This window comes from Platalea leucorodia, assembly GCF_965183815.1.
Source record: "Platalea leucorodia genome assembly, chromosome: 3".
NCBI lineage: Eukaryota > Metazoa > Chordata > Aves > Pelecaniformes > Threskiornithidae > Platalea > Platalea leucorodia.
This window is the reverse complement of record NC_138825.1, coordinates 11,181,893-11,203,254: the sequence shown is the minus strand read 5'-3', so window position 1 is coordinate 11,203,254 and position 21,362 is coordinate 11,181,893. Positions and strand designations below refer to the sequence as shown.

General features: G+C 50.4%; 2 protein-coding genes across 7 annotated transcripts; one reads left to right on the top strand and one right to left on the bottom strand.

Moving 5' to 3' along the window:
• Positions 1 to 373: 373 nt before the first annotated feature.
• Positions 374 to 9,432, bottom strand: LOC309588209 (uncharacterized protein). Of its 6 annotated transcripts, XM_082307189.1 has the most exons (10): positions 6,741 to 7,445; positions 6,059 to 6,099; positions 5,818 to 5,977; positions 2,262 to 3,501; positions 2,052 to 2,171; positions 1,674 to 1,847; positions 1,248 to 1,289; positions 990 to 1,074; positions 832 to 885; positions 374 to 499 (listed from the first exon to the last, which is right to left on the bottom strand). In XM_082307189.1, exons 4-10 carry the CDS (start codon positions 2,291 to 2,293, stop codon positions 392 to 394), a joined length of 615 nt encoding a protein of 204 aa, XP_082163315.1. In that variant the 5' UTR covers positions 2,294 to 3,501; positions 5,818 to 5,977; positions 6,059 to 6,099; positions 6,741 to 7,445; the 3' UTR covers positions 374 to 391. The 6 variants fall into 6 exon arrangements, with proteins under 6 accessions (XP_082163315.1, XP_082163317.1, XP_082163316.1 ...); XM_082307191.1 differs by lacking the exons at positions 6,059 to 6,099; positions 6,741 to 7,445 and adding an exon at positions 8,748 to 8,814; XM_082307190.1 differs by lacking the exon at positions 6,059 to 6,099.
• LGALSL (galectin like) lies at positions 8,558 to 14,826 on the top strand. The gene is made up of 5 exons (XM_082307194.1): positions 8,558 to 8,596; positions 8,754 to 8,825; positions 8,975 to 9,063; positions 9,543 to 9,720; positions 12,404 to 14,826. The coding sequence occupies exons 1-5, from the start codon at positions 8,564 to 8,566 to the stop codon at positions 12,545 to 12,547; spliced, it is 516 nt and encodes a 171-aa protein (XP_082163320.1). The 5' UTR covers positions 8,558 to 8,563; the 3' UTR covers positions 12,548 to 14,826.
• Positions 14,827 to 21,362: the final 6,536 nt, after the last annotated feature.

Genomic DNA, 21,362 nt, shown 5'->3' with positions numbered 1-21,362 from the left:
CCTCCTCCTCCTGCTCCCTCCTGCTGCAAAGCAAAACAGAGCAAGAGCCCGTCAACGGAGACTGCCAGGCCAGCGCTCCCGCAGCCTGCCCTGCTTGCAGTGCAGTGCTGAGCGGTGCAGCAGGACGGGCAGGGAGCCAGCAGCTGGAACCGCGGCCCCGTTTCAGCGGCTCCGGCTCACAGGTTCCCGAGAGCCAGGGTGCCACCAGAACAGCCTGGCCTAGCCCTCGCCCTGCCCTCCTCCAATCTGTGGGCAGCAGCAGAGGCTCCGTGTCCCCGCAGAACCACGTCCAGCGGCCACTGCCCAGCGGGTGCCCTTGCTCCTCCAGGTCACATCCTCCCTTGGGCTGCCCAACCTGCATGGCGACACTCAAGGGACAAGTGAGCACAGATCAACTGCTTGCAGGAGGTTGCCTTTCTCTCCAAAACTCACCTGGGGCGTGGCAAAGTCCCTCTCCGCTGCTGGATGGGACCGGTGGAGGCCCTTGCTTGCGATCAGCCTGCAAGAACCACGCTGTGCTTAAGAGAGCAGCCCCGCCCCAAAAAGGGCCACCAGCGAGCTGCCACCCGGCATCAGCAGCCTGAGCATGCCAGAGCTGGGACCCTCTGCCCTCCCAGGCTCTCTGCCCCGCACGACAGGTTTCCTCCCCCCAGTGCCGCCACCAGCGAGGACATGCCGGCGTTCCTGGTGGCTCCCCTACCAACCCTCTCCGCTCCCCGACTGGCACCGCATGACCCTCCCACCTTCCCTCCTGCACAAGCTCACCCCACTCGCCGCACATCCCTGGCACCCCGGGACAGCCAGAGGCTGGGGAAAGGCAGCCGCTCTCACCTTTGCCTGGCCCTCCATCAGCCTCTCCAGGCTCCTGGTGCTCAACGTCTTCCACTGGGCAAGAGAGGAGAAGGGCAAGAAGGTGAGCAGCGACGCCACTGCTGCTCGGCTGGAGCAGCAGTGCTTGGGGACAGAGCCCAGAGCAGAGAGACACTCACAGCATGGCGGCGCCTCAGCTCTTTCTCAACGAGTTTGATGGAGGGCAGTCGTGTCACTCGGGCTCTCGTGGCTCCTTCAGGTGTCCTGTGCACGGGGAAGGGAGAGGGAGAGAGCTGGGTGAGCCCCAAGCCGCCTCTTCTCTCGTCAGGCAGCTCTGGCCGAGAGCTGCCTGCAGGCGCAGGGGCACCTCTCCCCAGCTGGGGAGCTGTCTTCCCCCATCCGGCTGTGCCCGCAGCTTATCCCTGTGCCCGCCTTACCCCAGCAGGGTGCCCACCCACAGCTCCTTCAGCGCCCGGGAGCTGCAGAAAGAGAGGAGAAAGAGGGTCAGGTCCCACTGCCCCCCAGCCCATGGGCAGAGGTGGGCGCCTGCACAGTCCTGCCCCGTGGCGAAGGACACCGGGGCAGGCCAAAGCCCTGTGGGGCAGGACAGAGGTACTGCCCAAGCCCTGGCTCCCTCTGTCCTGCCACAGCAGCTGCTTTTGCCCTTCCTTCCCTTCTGGGGACCAAAAGGTGAGCCCCTGGGCATGCAGGACGTGGAAATGCCCCCAGCCCTCCCTGCCGGCGTGCTGCCTGCTCCCTGCCCCGGCTCTGCACAGAGGGCAGAGGCCATTCACAGGATGGCGTGGCCACGCTTGCCAAACCTCTCATGCTGCCCAGCCATGGGACGTGGCACCACGACGCACCCAAAATTGGCAATGCAGGAGCCGGTGGGCCAGATGAAGACGAGGGAGGTGCTATCCTCAGCGCTGCTGCCTTCCTCCTCTTCTCCTTCCTCCCCCGCCACCTCCTTCCCGCTGCTCAGCACCCACAGCTGGTCCAGGGCCAGGCGGAGCTGTGGGCGCACGGTGGTGCCGCCTCTGCAGAGAGGAGAAGCAGGCAGGGAGCTGGAGGTGTCCTCCTTGGGGTGCCCCTGGGCAGAGCCCTGTCCCCCGCCTGCCCTTGGGACGCACAGGGGTGCATCCAGCAGCAAGGTGTCGGGGCCTGGGGCTGGGGCCAGGGTGTCCCTGCCCTGCTCCCAGGGCCAGGGCTGGGGGAAAGGCAGCTGGGCTCTGAGCTCTTACTGCAACTTGGCGATCACCAGGTCCTCCTGGAGGAGGAGAAGGCGCCTCTCACTCCTCTTGCGGCCCCGGGTCAGCCGCACGTCCGCACTCAGCACTGCCTCGGCTTCGCTGAGAGCCTCCCTGCAGAGCGGAGAGCGCTGAGCGTGAGAAAGGCTGCTGCTGCAGGGCCCGGCCGTGCCTGCGTGTCCCCAAGCCACAGGGAGAGCCCACCTGGAGCCGCAGCAGCAGTTGGCCTGGCCCATCCTGCCCGGGACAGGAGGACCCTCGCCGTGGACCAACGACGCGGCCCAGCCGGTGACAGCAAGGTTGGGAAGCGGGGTGCCGGTGCCGGAGTTGAGCTGCTCGGCCAGCCCCTGCCTTCTCCCAGCGCTGCTCCGTGCCAGCACAGCTCCGTCCTGCCGGCACTGGTGGCTGTTGGCTCCAACTGACCAACATTCCGAGCCCAACGGACACTGGGGGGGCACTGGGAGGGCCCTGGGCTGGGGGTTCTCTCCAGTATGGCCATGTCTGTCTTGCACTGGGGAGCCCCGAGGAGGACAGAGCAGAGGGAAGGACCACCTCCCTCCACCTGCTCCCACTGCCCCTCGCCTTGGGCTTCACCGCTGGGGCCTGGCCTCCAACGAGCCTTGCTGCCACTGCTCACCAGCCTCTGGGCCCGGCTGCTCAGCCAGGTTGCCATCCACGGCACTGCTTGCTCATCAGCCCCTGTGCTGGTTGCTTTCTTCCAGTCCTCAGGCACATCTCCTTCCCTTTGCAGTGGCCTCACAAGCCCATCTGCCAGCTCCCTCAGCATTTGAGGCTGCACCCCAGCAGGGCCTGGCAGGGACTTGTGCGTCTCCACTTTGCTCAAGTCTCCTCTAATCTCATCCTCTGCCACATCATCTAAGTGGATCCTCTTGCACTAAGGGTACCTCTTCTTTGCTCCAGTCTTTCCCCCAGGTCTCCAGGGCCTGGCATGTCCGAAGGCTGCTCCTGCTGGACCATCATGTCCCAGGAGGACTGGCAGAACCTAGACCAGCCTCAAGTGCTGCGATAGCCTAGTGAAGGCCAGGAGAGTTTGAAAATGAAGCAACAGAAGTCCCAAAATGTGACCGTAAGATGAGTTCTTTTTGGCCGTGGCAAACTGGGCATCACAACTGTTTTCACTGCCTTGTGCTGTGCTCGGTCCTGCCTTACGGTGCTCAACAGCTGTGTCTTCACTTCCCCCCAGTTTATTGGGGAAGCAGTGGCTGGGGTTTCCAATCAGCAGCAACATGGTGTTCCCACCTGTTTAGCAAGGAGGGGCCTAAGCCACTGTGCCTCGGTCAGGGGTGTGTGGCTTTCCCTGGATTCCTCATGCCCGTGCCTGGGGCATTCAGTCAGTCCCACCCTACGTCTGCAGGTCTTCCTGGGCCACTGCAATGAGGATTACAAGTGCATCTTTTCTCTTTCCAAAATGGGAAGGCCACCTCTAGTCACGGGACAAGGAGAAAAAGGATAAACAGCAATCACTAATAATGTAAAATGTACATAGAAAGAAGACATGCTAATACTTAAGTAAAAAGTAAAAGCCCTTTAGCAGTCTTCTTCCACATCCTCTGGTAGATGTGATGCAGATATGATGCATCATGGTCATGAATCTCCATCTTTAAAATCATGAGGTTGGACTGAAAATCACAAGCGTTTTAAATATATGTATATAAAACGGTCCTTTTTATTTGCCATTATATTTCCATTGTTAGAAAAGCAGCCAAGTTCTCAAATTGCTAGAAACTGCCTCTTTAAAAAAAAAAAAAAAAAAGCTTGAACAAAATAAAAGCCAGGTATTTGTGAAATGACAAAGACCTCGAAATTGAAACTGAAAGACAAAAGAATCAACATTATGAGATTCACAATAAAATTGTTGAGATATGACAATACCAAAGACGTCCCAAATAAGACACAGCAGAAAAGACCAGCCTGTGATGCATTTGGACATGGATTCTCTGTAGAAAGGACTGGAAGAGCTGAAAGATCCTGAACGTAAACAGCCTTCAACCAGCAAGTAATGCCTTATCTGACATGCCTTTATGTACGTGCCCTTGGTTCCTGGTACAGACTCCAGTAAACAATCTGCAAGACAAATATTTCTGATACGCACGTGCTCTGCACCAGATGTGCAGCAGATCTGTGTGCGACCAAATGACTCACTCACCAGGACCATCTCCTTAAACACCAGTTTACACCATCTCTGTCACTGAGAGCCCCAGAACACTGACTTCTCCACTGGATTCATGCACAGCCAGAGCTTGAACCCCTAAGGCCACGACTCAGACCAGAATAATTCAGGGGGCAACAAGAAGCAAGGAAGCCACATGAAATAAATGTCAAGAGCAGGGTGCTGCTTCTGGCCCTGGATTCCCGCCTCCTTCCATGAAGATGTGACAGCACTAGCCTGTGAAAGCGCACAGGCGTGCTAAACACCCTCCCTGCACTGTCCACACCGATAACTGTCATTTGTCTTTCCCACGGGTGAGCGTGGGAGGGCAAGCTTACGAACATTTCCACAGGTACGTGGCACCCCGCACTTTGGACTCGGTAGGCAGGGCCGGGGGAATCCGTCGTCGCGACACTTTGAAGCCACACGGTAAGAGGGCTAGTACAACATCTCCTGCTCTGCTGTCCAGCCCCTTGCGACACATTGTCAACGCTATCCTCTCCCAAGCTCTGCCTTGGGCACCTGCCCAGGGCAAATTTATGCAATGTTGGGTTTGGTCTCCCAGACCTCTGCCTGAGGATTTGCAGTGGCAAAGCTACAAAGGCCAAAAAAACCCAGCCAACCCAAATAATTGTTTATCAGCACTGCAGTTTTACTGCAGTAATTCTGAAAAGGAGGAATTCCTCTGAACTGTTATACACTTGACTCCAACCACTGAACCAAACTTATTTGCAGACTTTTTCTCCTTTATTGTATTACTCAGCTTTTTCCAAGTCTTACAAAAACCGGGACTTCGGTGCCTTGCCACCCAGAAACCAAAGGAAGCTTCCACGAAACCAGCAAACACCTCCCATCTTCTCACCAATGTCATTAAAAATGCAAAACAAACCAGAGAGGTTGTACAAGTCAGCCTATAAACCCAGGCGTGAGGAGAGCAATGTCAGTGGTAATGGGGCAAGAAAGGCAGGGTAATTATACCACACCAAAATTGCGATCGTGCTGCATTCCTTTCCGGTGAAGGCCGGCTACGAATTAGAAACACCTTTTTAAATCATCAAAGGGAGTGGCTGCAAGATACAAGGTGCCGGGATTAAGATGAAGTTCTGGGTTTGCCAGTTCTCAGCAATGGCTTTGGTGGCTGGGCTGGGCATGTCATTAACTGTTCACAAATGGTGTTCACACCATGCCACTTCTTTTTAATCTTTATAAAATTCTCAGTATTTCAAGAGTCCCAGGCTCCCACCGAGCAAAGGGCTGAACGAACCCAAGAAATGGAGGACAATACCTACCCATAAGGGTTTCTGTACTTGGTCAACCAGTCAATTTCAGTAACTTGTACCTCAGCGTTATTTCAGTGGAGCACAAATATTTATCGTGTTGCTCCAGCTACTACCACGAGGTCTGCGAGCTCAGGCCCTCAAGCGTGAAACCTCAAGACCTTCCCTGTCAAGAAGGCTGCTACAAATACTGAACGGGGCCCATTTTGTGCAGATGATTTAACAAAGACTGCATGGGTGAGGGAACAGATTTGGCTCAGACCTTTCCCTTTTTCAGAAGAACAAGTGCGGGAGCTTAGATGGCAGCACTCACCCTGCAGAGCCTGGCAGAGGGGAACCCACGGGGAGGCTGGGTCTCGAGGACGCTCTTCCGTGGGTGGGGAGGCACAGTGCTGCCCAGAAACACAACCCTGTTCCACAGACCGCTGGGCAGTGCGGAGGTAGGTAGTCCTCTTCTGCTGGAGAACGCCTCCCTAGGAGAAACCACAGGAGCTGCCATCACGCCAGCAGGACAGCAGCACACAGAGGCAAAGCTCCTGCTCAGGCTGCCTCACCTTGTTTGTAGTGCAAACAGGATTTTCAATGTCCTCCTGGGCTGTTACGGGGCGAGAGGAGAACATCGCACAGAAACAGAAAGGCATAGATTGTCAATGCCTTAAAAACACATGAACGTACTCCCCCATCATAACTTCATACTGCAGGTTGCTCCAGTCAATCTTTCCATGGCCAACAAAACAAATGTTGCGTTTGTGCTAGTTTTCAGAACACACACCAAAAAAAGGCAAACACAAGGCAAAGCAGCTAGCCAAATGGCCAAGCCTCGCTATTTAATGATTTTGAAATGCAAAAGTTCAATTAAAACCAGCTACAAAACAAAGACACAATGATGACCTCTCTCCTCACAAGAATTCATGCTTTGGCACAAAGGACTGGCTGGCCTGATTTTATATCCAACAAATTTAATCTTATCCAATAAAGCAGCTCCCTGTACAGCAGAGGAAAAGATGATGTGTTCTGAAAAGAGCTTTTTGGGCATCATGTAACACTGCACCACTAAATAAAAACAAAAAGCTTAGGGCAGTTTCTGTTCTCCCTTAGGCCAACAGAATAAAAAGCGTAACACAGCTGGCACCAGCAGTGGTGAGGACAGAGGTGAGCAGCACAGAGGAGCTGACAAAACCATCGAGCTAACTCCAGTTCCTCTCTGCGGTGAACTTATGAACGCACTCAACTCACCACTCAAAAACCAACTGTTTCTAACGTGTGCTGGTTTCACGTTACTGCGCTGTTAACGAATTCAGTCTCCTGGCGGTATTTGAGGAAGGTGCTTTTCCACGCAGTGACAGCTGACACCCAATGTTTTGGCATGAAGAAAACAGTCCAGTGGTTTTCCCATACCAAGACCTGGGCCACAGAGATGCCCGCTGCCTTCGTGTCCAGCTGTGCTGGTACAACCGAAGAAGCCATGACTTCAGTAGGTGACTTCCAGCAGAGCTGTACGCATGAACGTAAACTTCTATGAGCCACCTCCAGCTGGGCATCCAGAAATGAAAACATCCTCAAATTAGTGGGCACCACTGAAAAAATAACCAAGTGTCTAAACACTTGCACAATCCTTATTTACTCTCAGTAGCTCTTGATCTCTCCAATGGCATCACCTACGGATTGCAAGCGTTTCCCAATGGACACGCACCGTCATATTGAAACCCTAGATATTGCAGTAACTTAACTTCTTCCACTCCACTTTACACAACATGAGTAATTAATCCTCAGAGTGCCTCAGAGGAGGAAGGACAGCGACATTCGCTGACCCAGCCCAACGGGCAGGTTGGAGGCAGGAAAAGCCAAGCGACCCATGCCAGGTCCTGCCGAAAGCAGGCCAAGCCCAATCGCTGTGTCACGTTGCCAAAGGGGTGTTCATGCCACCACATCCCAGTAGCGAGGAGGCCAGAAGAAAGCCTTCCTCAATTCCCACCCCCCCAGGACCCTAAACTCATCAACAGCATCATTACGGCATGCTTGCCGGAACAAGTCACTCCTGCTGCGGTAAAGGCGAGGGATCCCTGGCATCGCGCGGCAGCCGGGCTGGCGGCCTCGGTGGGAGCTTCGCCGTGCTCCCGGCAGAGCGGGCCGCCCGCGGACACCCCCGCGTTGCATAACTACGGACGCTGCGCATACACGGCAGCTCCCGCTCCGTAAGAGCCACCGACAGCCGAGCGACTTAGGCAACGACCGTGGCCCACGGGCAGCCCGGCGGGGAGGATTTCAGAGGAGCTGCTGCCCGGCTTGGCTTGCCGAGAGGCTGCAGTTCGCCCAGCAGCAGGCTCGGCGGCCGCCCGCTGCGACAGGCCCCGCCGCCGCCGGCGGGAGACGCGTCCCACCACAGCGGCCCTTCGGGGACTCGGCACCCCGGGGGCCCGTGCCGCGGGCAGGGCGCGCTGGCACGGAGGGGAGCCGGGGGACGGGTTCGTTTTGGGGGGCCGAGCCGCCTCTCCACCTCTGGAGAAGGGGAGTTACCAAAGCTCAGAAATAAAGACGCTCCCAGAAATAAGGGGCGCGGGGCGGCTGCGGCCCCTCTGCAGCCCCCCTCACCACCTGCAGGCCCCCGGTGAGGGGTCCCCGGGCCCCCGCCAGCCCGGAGGCGCTGTCGGGGCCTACCCTGCGCCCAGCACCGCCGCCCCCTCCCCTGCTCCAGCCGCCCTCCCCTCCACGGGGCCGGGGTCTCCCCGCTCGGGGCCGAGCCGGGCCTCGCCGCGGGGCAGGCTGCGGAGCGGAGGAAACGGCAGCAGCCCCCGCCCTGCCCGGCTCCCCCCCGGGCCAGGGGCTGGGCTCCCCGCCGGGCGAGGCAGAGCCGGCCACCTCCCCTCCTCCTCCTCCTCCTCCTCTTCCTCCTCCTCCTCGCCTTCCTACTTCTGCACCGGCTCCGCTCCGGCTCCGCCGCTGCCCCTCAGCCAGCGGGTCCGCCACACGGCCCCCCTCCCTCCCTCCTTCCCTCCCTCTCCCCCGCCCCCGCCGGTCCCCCTCCGCCCCGTTCCCAGCGCCGCCGCCGCTTCCACAAGATGGCGGGGACCGTGGCCGAGCGGGACGCGCTGGTGAGTGCCGCTGTGCCCCCGCCGGGGCTGCGGGGCAGGGCCGGGGGGCGGGCGGGGCCCCCGCGGCGGGCACCTGCGGAGCGGAGCGGAGCGGGGCGGGGGGCGCCGGCAGGGGCCGCGCCCGCCCCCGCCTCAGCGCTCTCCTTTTTACCTGCAGAAAATAGAGGACGGGCATTTAAACAACTCCCTGGGATCCCCGGTGCAAGCTGATGTGTACTTCCCTCGCCTGGTAAATCACCTTTATTTGGGGTTTTGGGTTTGGTTTTGGTTTGGTTTTGTTTTTTTTAAACCCTTTACCCCCCCTCCCCCGGCTGCACCACGGCGGCCGCTGCTGATGCCGAGTGACCCTCGCCACCCTCCCCCCCCTGTCCTTTCCAGATCGTCCCCTTCTGTGGGCACATCAAAGGAGGAATGAGGCCGGGAAAGAAGATCTTAGTTATGGGCATAGTGGACCTCAACCCCGAGAGGTAACAGCCGGGCAGGGCTGCCCGCCCGGGGGCGCCGGGCCCGGGGAGGGGGCCGGGGGGGGAGGCCACCCACGCACGCACACACACACACACACACACACGGATCCCTCCTTTCTGGAGAGGGATTATTTTTATCATTTTAAATATAGCGTGCTGATTTCTCCTTTGACCCATAGAGGGGGCATTTCTTTAAGGGATCCTGTTTCCCAACATTTCACTTGGGAGTAGAGGAGCATATATATATACACATATATACACATATATGCACAACACACATGCACACACACACATATATATATGCTATAACCATGTTCTTGTCCATGACGAGGTTTCGGAGCATTCCCTGAATGAGCTGGGCTGTCACCTCCCATGCCGCTATACCGTCAGTGGCTTTAATAAGCTGAGAAATGAGACCGGCGGCATTCGGGGCTCATTTGCTTGTTTCTGGCTGAATGAGAGCCGTTCTGTTTGTGTTGCAGCTTTGGCATCAGCCTGACTTGCGGGGAGTCGGAAGATCCTCCTGCAGATGTAGCTATTGAACTGAAAGCCGTGTTTACAGACAGACAGTTTGTCAGAAACTCTTGTGTAGCTGGAGAATGGGGGGAAGAGCAATCATCTATTCCTTACTTTCCGTTTATACCGGACCAGCCTTTTAGGGTGAGTACCAGGATGGCAGCGGCACGCGCCGTATCTGATAAAGCGTGATATGATCAGAGTCGCAGCAGAACCCGACTTGCCTCTCGTGAAATCGCGGTGTAGCCCGCGCTTCTCCGGTTGAGACATTGGTTGCCGGATTGTTTGTATCGATCGGAAGTTGCGCGGAGATCCCGCTGCTGCGCGCGGCTGCAGGCAGTTCAGATGGGACTAGGAACACCTCACCGGGGTGCTATGACGAGTCGGAGGTTGTTATACTGTGTGATGAAGCGCACTTCCTCAGCTTAGTTTTATAGCTATAAATTAAAAAGTACATCTATGTTATTAGTGCATTATAAGTTATTACCGGAGAATGTAAATACTCTGTGAGACTGCAGTGTGTTTTGATGGGTTTTAATGGACATAGTGTTTGCAATTTAGTGCAGCTAATAAGGATCTTGTTCGTCCTTTGTCTCCAGGGATGTTACGCTGAGGTTGACCATAGCCCTTCCTGCTAGCAGATTAAACAGCTAAGCAATAGTGGTATTCTTTTCTGGACCCCGGGATTAAATCTCCTGTCAAATTTAAGTCTCTAGTCACTTGAAAATGGTGTACGTGGAAACGCTGTGGTGCAAGGGATGGACTGGATTGACCTAGAAGCAGATTCCCATCTGTAGTGTTTATGGTTATGTGAAGATGTCTTTGCAAATCAGGACTAACAAAGTGTGCAGCTGCAGAGGGCTGCTTCTCTCTCAGCAGCTTCACAACGTTGAAGAAAAAAGGCTGCATGCCTTCTCCATGCGGCTGACCCAGAAAACCCTCCTCCTCCTCCTCCCCGCCCCTCTTAGGAAACCTCGCTGGCCCCTCTGGTAAATGCCAGCGCTCTGACCAGCTGCCAAACTCTCTTAATCCTTCTTGCCCCCAAGATAATCTCCCCCAACCCCAAAAGCTCACCGTCTCCCCAGATGCTTGGGCTTTGAGAGGGTGTTTATGACTGGTTTTGCTGCGAATTGGTTGCGCTCTACTTGCTTCTACAAACTCTTCCCATCGGAACTGGCAACACCCTTTGGTGCATGTGGGAAATGCACTTGAAAGGGCTTGGAGGCTTGGTCCTGCTCTGGCTGAGAGGGTTGTGCTGCCTGCTGCAGTGGGTGGTGGCTGGGCCCTCAGACAAGCCAGACAAATTACCCAGAGCGTGTTTTGTGGGTGTCCCACTAATGACAGCTGACGTTAGAGGACACCAATATTGCACGTTTTGCATAAGATACTGTAGAAAGGGAGCTGTTGTTCTTTTTCTTCTTTTTCTCTTTTTTCCCCCAAATGCACAAATGGAATTTAGGCTCCCAATTGACTTTGTACCTTTGATGGTCTCCCTCTCAGTGAATAAATTAGACTATTAAGTGTTCTTGCCAATTACTTGTGATCCAGTCCAGTTATTGTTCTGGCGTGGCCCAGGGTGATCTGAAAAGATGGATCGTAAGCAGTGTTGAGGCTAACCATATCTTTTGCATAACAAGGCCTAAGGCTGGATGCGCCTGCCGCAGTGACAGAGGAGCTACGGGGCAGCTTCCCTGTTACCTGGTGCGCTACCAGGTCCCCAGGAGCTTCGGCTCTCCTGGACTGTCCGCTGCCACTTCTCCCACTGCAACGTGCCCTACGTCAGATGGGCTTTGGCTCACTCGGTTTATCACTGGCCCCATTCTCATTTTTATACACTGTAATAGCAGCGGAGTCAAGTGCCTGGAAGCAGCACTTCACTCCAGACTACCAGCCTCTTGAAATGACCCAGGATTTACATGTGGCTTCCCTGGAGATTTTCTTCTTAGCTTGTCTGGACCTGGAGGTCTTGGAGGGCCTGCACGAGAAGCACACGTTCTGTGCCCTCATATCCCTGCTTCCTGCTGGGGCAGCTCCAGCGAAGCTTAACTACAGGGCACCCTCTCAAGCCACCCCTAACATCAGGAATCTCCCGACCTGTCCAAGCCTGTTCAGCTCCAGGCTTTGTTGCTTTTCCAGAGCATTTCTGCAGGGCTCTAGGAGGAGGGATGAGCTGTGTCCCTCCCTGATCCTGTTTGTGCCTTGTGCAAACTGTCTAGCTGAATTCAAGCCATCCTGCCCTGCGTTTCCTTCACTGCAGCCCCAGTATGGAGTCTAGTCCAACTGGGCTCTCTGCAGCCACAGTAGTGAAGGCTTTTTAGTTTTGCAGCAGCTGTGTGAGTGTGTGTGGGAGGGGAGGGCAAACCTAGCCCTCCTCTTGTGTTCGCTCCCTTCCAGTAAATTAACGGAAGCGTGGAAAGCGTTGCAGAGGGAACTGCCCCCTCGTTCTGCAGCAAAAAAATGCTGTAGCAAGGAATGCAAGATTTGGGTTGGAAATGCAATTTCTTCCCCCTCTAATTAGCAGTTTGAGTCTGTTTCTGGCATTATTCCAAGAGCCAAAACCTCCCCGATGCCAGTGAGACTGGGTTCCAGAGTCCTTCCTGCCACGACAGTGTGAGATTGGATTAACGTCCCTGTGAAGTAAGAGCAGATCCATCATAGTGTAACTGGTGTCATGGGGGCAAACTGGTCTCAGCCCTGGCTGTTATGTGGCATGGAAGTGGCAAAATGGGTAACTGCACCAACACTTAAAGGCTACTGGAGTGCTCTTTGTGAAATAACTTCCCCGTTACACTGTGAACAACATGCTTCATCATTTTCTTTTTTACAGGTTGAGATACTTTGCGAGCATCCCCGTTTTAGAATATTTGTGGATGGACATCAGCTCTTTGATTTTTACCACCGTATTGAAACACTGTCAGCAATTGACACGATAAAGATAAATGGAGATCTTCAGCTTACAAAACTTGGCTGAGCTGGTTAGGACTGCAGATTCCAAACTGGCTCAGGTGCCATCGTCCATTTGGAGAAGTGACAGCCGGCTCTGGACACAGCTATGGTAGGAAGGCTGCCCCGTTCCTTTTCCGCATGCAGTTCTTCACTCCTGTGCCGATGAACCGGGCTGTTGTTTATCCTAATGAAGAACATTGTTGGTTAATAGACATTGAGCCATTTTTCTTGGATCAAAATCGCCCACCTGTGCTGGATAATCAAATTGGAATGGATTCAGAAAGACTTGCAGTCTTGTTTCAAATCTCACAGAAAGGCAATTTCTGAAATGCAGCACTAAAACCTGTTACTGAACAGCAGTGACAACACAAAATTTTGTCTTTTGCAAATATTGTTTCTGCACTGAAGTGGAGTAGTGTAGCACAACATAGGGCCACGTGCTGACGTCCTTACCCGGGGCCTGAGCCTGGTTCCATGGAAATCGATGGCAAAACTCCCACTCACTTTAACGGGGTACAATCAAACTGTCTAGTCCTTAGTCAAGCACAATTCCCACTGATTTCTATGGGTTTTTTGCACACGCCTGAGGGCCAGCTCTTCTGCTGGTGTAAATCAGCATTACCTCCATGGCTTGCAATGGAATTTTGCTGATTGCTTCCAGCTGCTGATTTGGCCCAAGGATTGTGCAAAAACTGAATGAGGGTATGAGGACACAGCCTGTATATTTTAGTCAGGGTATTTGCATAGAATGTAGATCGTTACGAGTTTTTGCACAACGTATTGTTAATACAATTTTTAAAGCTTATCTGTAGTTTATTTATTTATACTCATTGTATGTATTATTAGTAAAAATGAACAATCTTACTGATGGTTAAGAACAGCAAAGTGTAAACATTTTGAATGTACAAAATGTCTTGGGTTCTTTGGGTAAACTTTACATATCATCCTTGAAAAATCATGTTTCCTATCAAACATTAAGTTACATTTTAATGGAGTCCTCTAGGCCCTGGGAAAATGTGGGCATGTTAGTTGGTGAGGGTGGGGGGAACTCTTTGCATATTCACTAGAAACTGTTTTTCAGGGCTTACTAACTTTGCTGCACAGGATAGGTTTGAGTTAAAGTCGATCCATTTTAAAAACTTAGACAGCAAATTTGTAGGTTTAACTGTGCTTTTATAACCTGAGAAAAAGTTAAATTTGGCAGTCTCTTAGTTCAGAAAGAGAACAAGCCTCTTTCCAGGGGAGATGGAAGATTTTTTGCACTTGTTTGAGAACATATTCGGCCTTTGATATGACAATTAAAACTTGTCTAGACAGCCAGGTTATTAATGCTTGAAAATCAGCTACTGCACATGAATAATAACTTTTCAAGTAGCTTTTTAAATAGTAGGTATAGCTGTATAAACACAGTCATTGCGCTACACTATAAATGAACACAGCCACTTTTCTTGACTTCTTTAGGACTAAATACACTTTTTTCCTTGGCTGCTCACAATAGACTATAGCAGGTCTTTCTGAGTAGTTATAATCATGATATAAACATATATTTAGGCAATTTTGAAAACATGTAATATAGGGACTTTCTAAGACACAGAATACAAAAACATCCTTTGTAGCACAGTATTAAAAAAAAAAAAAAAAAAAAGAGAGAGAGAGAATCTCACAAACAGAACTATGTTAAACCTGCAATAAAGCTGTGGTTTAAAGCAACCAGAACTGGAATATCCAAACTTAAGGGTAGAATGCCAGTTGCAAAGCCTCATTTTGCGCTAATTTGGCCTGCAGTTAAGAAGCCTTAGACTGCAAGCTGAAATTCCAACTGTGGCTCTAGTCCAAAGCCTGTTGAGGTCAATCAGAGTCCTTCGAGCATAGAAGCCTGATTATTATTTCATGCAAGTGCAAATCTCTTTGTAAAGCCAGGAGGGTGTTGTTGCTGCTGCTGCAGACGAGTTAAGAATCGGGCTGCCACCTATAAAATACAAGTTAAAAATGGGATTTTTAGCCTTAACATTGACATTCCCTGACTTTTCCTCCTTTTTCCAAATTAAGAGAGAACCTGTTGTTTTCCAGATGATCTTTTTATCTGGTGTGTGGCTTTTAAGTTGTACATCAGATTCTATTTGTACTCCAGATTGAATCTTGATATGAAATGTTCCTGTCTTGCTCTGTTTTTACTCTTTTACATGATACATGATGACTGTGTCATTTTCCATTGTATAAAGAATGCTGACAGTGTTTCGGTACAAAATATATTCTTAAAAATTATGACGGTGATAATAAAAATCCAAGGGAAAGGTGCTTCTACATGAGGTGTTTGGATTTTTCTCCAGCTTGGAAATGCTTTATGGTTCCAAAGCAGATGCAGGCAGAAGATGAAATCTGTTTGGAGAGATATTTAGCACCCTCCCTGCCTAGTGCTTTCTCCAGCTAGGTATGTAAAGCCAGGTTTGCTGATGCAGTGCCATTGCCTGAGGCTGTCCTGATAGTTCAGTGGGCCATAAAGCAGGAGGCTGGAGAGAGTAAGTAGCACCACAACCCTACAGTAGCACAGAACCAAAAGGGACCTCCCCGACAGCACAATGCCAGGAGAGGTTTCCCCTCCATGCCTTTACTGTAGCCCAGAAAAAGGGATTTGGCTGACTTAAATTTTCAGGCGCTTGGGATTCCTGGTAGTGAGAGCAGGTTAGCGCAGCCCTCGGACTCTTCCTATCCTGCACAGGCTCGGCACAGCACAGTGCCGAGGCCAGGGATGCTGAGATGAACTCCGGGCACCACCACGTCAGCAGCATCTCTGTCAGGAGGAAGGGCCCAGTGATACCGCCCTGCCTCTGTTCCCGTCCGCTGTGCTGGGCACTCCTGTTTCTTCCTGCTCTAGTAGTTTTCTGCCTTGGGAAAATGCTTTTTTGAACCTGATTCTGGTTTTGCCTTTGCATAACTCCACCAACCGCAGTGCCCACCACCTGATTCTGCCCTGTTGTGGTTTCTGAGCCAGGCTTCGAGGCAAGAAGGGCTGTGAACCCACTTCTGATGGGTTGTGGTTTGGCTGAGAGCTCAGGAAAGGGCAGAAAGTCACAGCTATGGCTTCCACATCCATTTGTCTGTCTAACATCAGCTTGGAAGCCTTTTTATTTTTCTTTTGCTCTTGGGCAGTACCAGGCTATGGCAGGTGAAGGAAGGATGATGTCTACGTATCCAAGGGCTGTTGCACACATGCTTGGTTTACGTTGACTGACCGCGTTCAGAAGCTACTGCTGAACACTGCGATGTGCAGTGTAAGTCAGAGAAAACCGAGGCCTTAAACTTTTCTGTTCAGTTGGACTTTGAGGCAAATCCAAACATTCAAGATGAGAGACTGTGCTGCAAAATTTATATGTGAATTCTTTGATCTCCACAATTTAGGGGTTATTCAGATCTTCATTTTGGATATATACCCTACCAGACCTGAAATAAGACTGTTTCCAAATTGGGCCAGGTTTTCAATGTTTTTCAGTAGGGACAAGTAGCCTGTGAGCTTCTTGGAAGCTGCAATTCTTCAGTGAGTGTGTGAACCAACTTTTGAAATCTTATGCTAGAATTTATTAGCTGAATTTTTCTGTGGTTTCCTCTGAATGAGGAAATTAATTCTGAAATGAAAGAAGCCTTGAATGGGTAAAACCCATGTGGAGTGGAATATCTCAACTTAGCATAGCTTTATTTTTTCCAAAGATGAAAAAGCAAAAAAAAAACCAACCAAAAAACTATGACCAAATTATTTAGTTATGTTTGGAATTGTCTGTGATAAAGCTGATTTAATTAAAAAAAAAAAAAAAAAGAGTTTATTGCCTACTCGGAAAGAGCCTTGAAATACTTCAGTATCATGTGAGGTAGTCTGTGTCTAAACATATTTCACATTGGCTTTTTCACAGCCAAGTTGTTAAAAATGTTACAAAATACCTTCTTTTTGTGTCACAATTAGAAATGTTTGCCCCACCTTGAAAGAACATTTTGTACTAAATATTCAGATGTTGTCTATGTGAACTTGCACTAACATATATTCTATTCTCCCTCCCCTCCTTGACTAGCTTGAGAAGAAATAGGAATAATATTGCTAAACCGGTTGAATGTGACATCTGCTTGAGGCATAGCATCTTTCTCAAGGGCTGTTTTGAGTAAACAGCCTGAAAACCAAAGGGAGAGCCTGATTCACCATTCTGCTGTGCCAGCTTTCCACCCCTGCCACTGTCCTGCTGCGAGGTTGAGACTGAAGCCCTGAGATTTTAATGTAAGAGAGCAGCACTGAGATTTTTATCTTCCAGGATTTAAAACTATTCACTGTGGAGGACACAAGAACAGAGTTGCCACAGTGCTCTCAAGCTCCGTAGTAGGGCTGGGGTATGATGATGTGCTGCAGTCCTAATGGAGCGTGAGTTCAGAGGGAGGTAGAAGGCATTTCAGAGCCAGACAAGAGCACGGGCTGTGGAGCTGCGGGACAGTTCCCCAGGGATGGGCATTTGCCACATGGTTAGCTGCCACCTTCTGCAACCCCATACCAGGACACACAGCAAAAAACCAGCGTTGCTTACAAGTTTGAAAGGCATGAATGGGTTTATGTTCCTACTCGCCTTCTTTAAAAGAGGCTCCCAAATAAATAATAGGAAAATTTAGGAGTAGCCACGCCACTAAGGTATTTTTTCCCCACATTCAAGCAGTGTATCTGATGTGGGGCTCATCTTGCCTCCCATCCACGAGAAGTGCTCCGCGCAGAAATCTACAGCACTGCTTTCTGCACTGAGGCTGGTGACAGCGACGTTTCCATGCAGAGAACTGCAGAACCACAACTCTGCTGAGCCAGTTAGTGGCAGCTCTAAGCAACCTCCCAGCACCACTGGAATTGATATAACAGTATGAGGGACAAGAGTCAGGCTGAGGGCAGCCCTAAATGCTCACTGTGATAAGCACAGAAGTTAGGAACAAAAGCTACACAAGTCTAGTGACCTGGTGAGATTTTTGTGTAATCGTGGGTATTGTCCTGATTTTCTCATGTGGATTAGAAAGAATACAGGTAAAAGTCACTTCACAATGAATGGTGTGTGGGGTTAGAACCAAGGCCAACCCAAACAGGGAGAAAAAATGAGCTGCAGACGCTTTATCTGGCTTTGATACACCCTCCCAGCTCCTCCCAGCAATCACTGCTGTTATGAACATACACAATTACTACAACAAGGAGATTCAGCAGCATGTGCAAGATCAAAATAATGAACGCACACTTTGCCACAGGTCCTCCCTAGCTTCTGTTGCTAGGCCTCTCCATCTGTCTGTCAACAAATAACTATATCCTGCTGCTTTAAAAATCCATGGCAAAAATCCCTTTGACTTTCATGGAAATAGGTCCATAAGAAAAGGGGTATTTCTAGCTCTCCCTCTCCAGTTATTTTCAGCTGGAGCATACTCTAAAAATCTGTTCTTTCATTCTCCTGAGTTTATTTTTAAGTATGAATAGAGGACTATTTCTGTCTGCTTTATCCATTTGATAGAGTCAACAGAAAGCACAGCCTCTCTCTGCTGCCGTAACACTGGCTTCGCAGTCAGCCGATGAAATGTCTTATATTCGTTACCTTCCGATTTCAAAAAGGGTGTGCACGAAATGACCTGGCAATAATAGTAATATGTATCATTCACCACAGATCTATTTTTATGTGTTGTGCCAATTTCATAATGAACTTTTAATAACAATAAAACATGAAATCGTCACTAGGTTGTTCTGTCTTTTATCTGAATTAATGCTCATTACACACCCTCTTGACTTCTTTAACTTCTGGCTTCTTTTATCTTCTGACTGTTTTTCAGAGGTAGCTAACTCTTTCCCTCATAAAACTGCAGAGTGAAACTTTGGAATGAGATGTGTGGCTTTGGTAGCAGCTTGTGTAAAGCTCCTTTACAGTTTAAATGCACTATACAGAACAATCGAATAACTTCATTAGAGGAAAGAATAGCTTGCTTACTCACGCAAGACTCCCGCTGACATCACTGGGCAGTGTAAACCTCAGGAGTTAACAGGCGCGACTCAGACCTTACGGCCAGGCCGTGACACAGACGGCCGATCGCTTCTGCATAGGATAAAACAGCCCGTCAGCAGCGTAATTCACGCACGCGCTTCAGTTCACTCTGGTGGGACTGGATTCATGGGCGAGGGTTACACGGTTAGTAAAACCACCAGATCGGCTCCAGAGATATGTTATTATGAGATCCAGTGTTTCACTTGTTGGCACGATTCTAACTAAAATTCATGTTGACCTGAGTAAGTGCAAGAAGAAACTTTAAGGTCTCAGCTTCTTTCAGTTAAAGCTATCGGAAGAATTCTGCATGACCCAAACAGGAAAGGATTATGCCCTACATCCAGTTGTGGCTGTAAAAAATAAGTGAGGTTTCTGAGGGAAACCTCAAAATCCAAACAGCACCGAAGCAGCAGATGAACAGGATTTGAATACAACTAGTTCTGTGTTTTTTCTCACGATAAAACGATTATGAATCAGATGCTCCCCACACAGTTCACCCTAGCTCTAACCCATGAGCATGGATCTGTGGCCATCCCTGCTCAAAGCCAGACTGAAATTGGTGCTTTGTTTACTATACACGACCCTAAAAGGGGATATGTTAAGACATTTAGAGATTCCTAGTTAGAACACAGTATTAGGTAACCTAGATGCAAACCAGAAATAAGGAGGACGACAGAGGTAAATACACAAAACAGTCAGAAATGGCTGTAAACGGCGTAAAGGCAGCATCTATTCCCCACCAGACAGCAGACCAACAGCAGCCGTGTAAGTGCCTGGGGGGGGGTTTAAAATGGGGAATATATACATCTAATTTCACCACTTGCATTGGCTAACTCCTATAGAGGCCCTTGAAAAGCTCTTGTTCAACCTGTAACACTGAGTAAACTCCAGGCATGAGGTTTTGGGGGGAAGGAAGGGAAGTGGCTGCCCACCCCATCGGGAGCACCTGATGTAGCAAGTGCCATGTGCACTTCTCTCCCATTTGGATCTGTACTACGGACGCCTCACAGCTGGGCCTTATTTTCGTGGAGTGTTTCTGAGCTTGAAGCCAAGCCAATTCATGTTGAGGGATTTACTCACAGGAATACTATGAATACGACTCTTTGCTAGCACTGCACTGGATCTTATTTATAAATTATGACTTTCACCACTCTTCTAAGAATAGAGGCTGGCTCTGAAACATCACGTCGGCTCCAGCATTCTCCAAAGGTTAAATATTTCTCATCCTGTTCAGGTTTTGAGGCTTCAGTTTCCACGCTGGTGCCTTGCTAGACCGGGGCTGTGATGCTGGGAGGGTCATTCTGTGAAAGACCCTGAGAAGGTGTCTTTCAGCAGCTCTCTTCCCAGCTGGCAGAAGGAGACCTGCAAGTCTCCCTCAGCAGCCAGAAGTGACAGCAAAACAGAGCTACGCTGACTCCTGGTTTGCAGAACAGGGCTTCCTTGCGACTCGGAAAGGTAGGAACAAAAGCCTGGTTAATTAGAAAAATTTCACTGAAGCTGAACAGCAAATCTTAGCAGCCAAGAGGAGGATTTCAGTACTAGGCAATCTGATATGAACAGCAAAGAGCCATGCTCCCTTGGTGACCAGAGACCCTGGGCAGGTGTTGCTTCGACCGAGCAGAGGGGCAGAGCTCCGTGCCGTGGAGCAGCCTGTCACCAAGCGCTGATGGAGATGCTGGAGGTTTCCGAGTGCTCAGTAGCTCTGCCTTTGTCTGGCTCCAAAAACGCTTGTGATGGGAGAAAAGCCAGTGCTGACAGTATTGTAATGTATGACAAGCTACAGTAGCAGCTCCAGCACTGCATGCTCGGAGAGGCAAAGAGGATTGTTTCCTGGCTGCTCTCTAAGAAATTTTCTGTTCAATGGGAAAGATAATCACTGTCTAGAAGAGATCCAGACCAGAACTAAGGACAGAATATAGCTCTAGGTAGAAGAAACATTCTTAGGAAAGCAACAGATTTGCTACAATCTCCAGAGGAAAATGAAATATTTTAATTTAAAAGTACAAAAGCCACAATGAGGATAATGGGGTTCCTTTTACACCCCAGCTTTGGAAGAAAGATACAATGAGCTGTAATGGCTACAAAACAGACTGGGAGCAGCTCTGGGTTATTGCATGGGTGCAGAACTCAGCTTCCACGTCGATTCCCCTCCCTTTCCACTGCCTTTTCTCAGGGGTGGCAGGTCCCCTCCCCAAGAGAGAGCTGGTGCTGGAAACCCCACAGCCAGAGGAATTCTCCTGCTGCTTCAGAGCTTTGTGTCCTCTACAGACACCGATCAAGGTGTATTTTATTTAGCACCACTCCCTGAAGAACTTCAAACCACTGACAAACTTTACAATTTGTATTAATTCATGAATGCTCCTTGCCATTTCTAGTATTACTGCTGTTCTTCTATGGGCAGGGAGAGGGAAGAACAGAGATTTAACAACAATTTCTCAGCAATCAGTGCTGTAATTTGGAATATACTGATTTGCACACGCTTGATGTCTCATCACTCTGACTTTTGGCTACAACATTGAAGTTCAGACTCCCAGGCCCCCTCCTTCACTCACCTGGCAGACGTTATTTTGGACCAGAATATCCAACAGTAAGATTGAGTAATGCCGTACACTGTGAGTAGCTCCTCTGGGATCAGAGAGGCTACTTGTAATGCAAAATACTTCCAAAATATGATTTTTTAAATAGCAAAAATTGAACACCATTCCATCAATTTTTTGGAGCCTCCACTGACCCACAGTGTTTTCACCTGCAATTTAAATAATGCAGAAGAGAAGCTGGAACGTGGCAGATCAGGTTTCTTAGCAG

Coding starts and splice junctions, on each gene's coding strand:
- LGALSL (XM_082307194.1), top strand. CDS start 8,564: ATGGCGGGGACCGTGGCCGAGCGGGACGCGCTG. Junction 8,826..8,974: donor ATGTGTACTTCCCTCGCCTG/GTAAATCACCTT, acceptor TGTCCTTTCCAG/ATCGTCCCCTTCTGTGGGCA. Junction 9,721..12,403: donor TACCGGACCAGCCTTTTAGG/GTGAGTACCAGG, acceptor TCTTTTTTACAG/GTTGAGATACTTTGCGAGCA.
- LOC309588209 (XM_082307192.1), bottom strand. CDS start 2,293: ATGGGCCAGGCCAACTGCTGCTGCGGCTCCAG. Junction 1,290..1,673: donor TCCTGCATTGCCAATTTTGG/GTGCGTCGTGGT, acceptor CTCTTTCTGCAG/CTCCCGGGCGCTGAAGGAGC. Junction 1,075..1,247: donor TGGGTGGGCACCCTGCTGGG/GTAAGGCGGGCA, acceptor CCCCGTGCACAG/GACACCTGAAGGAGCCACGA.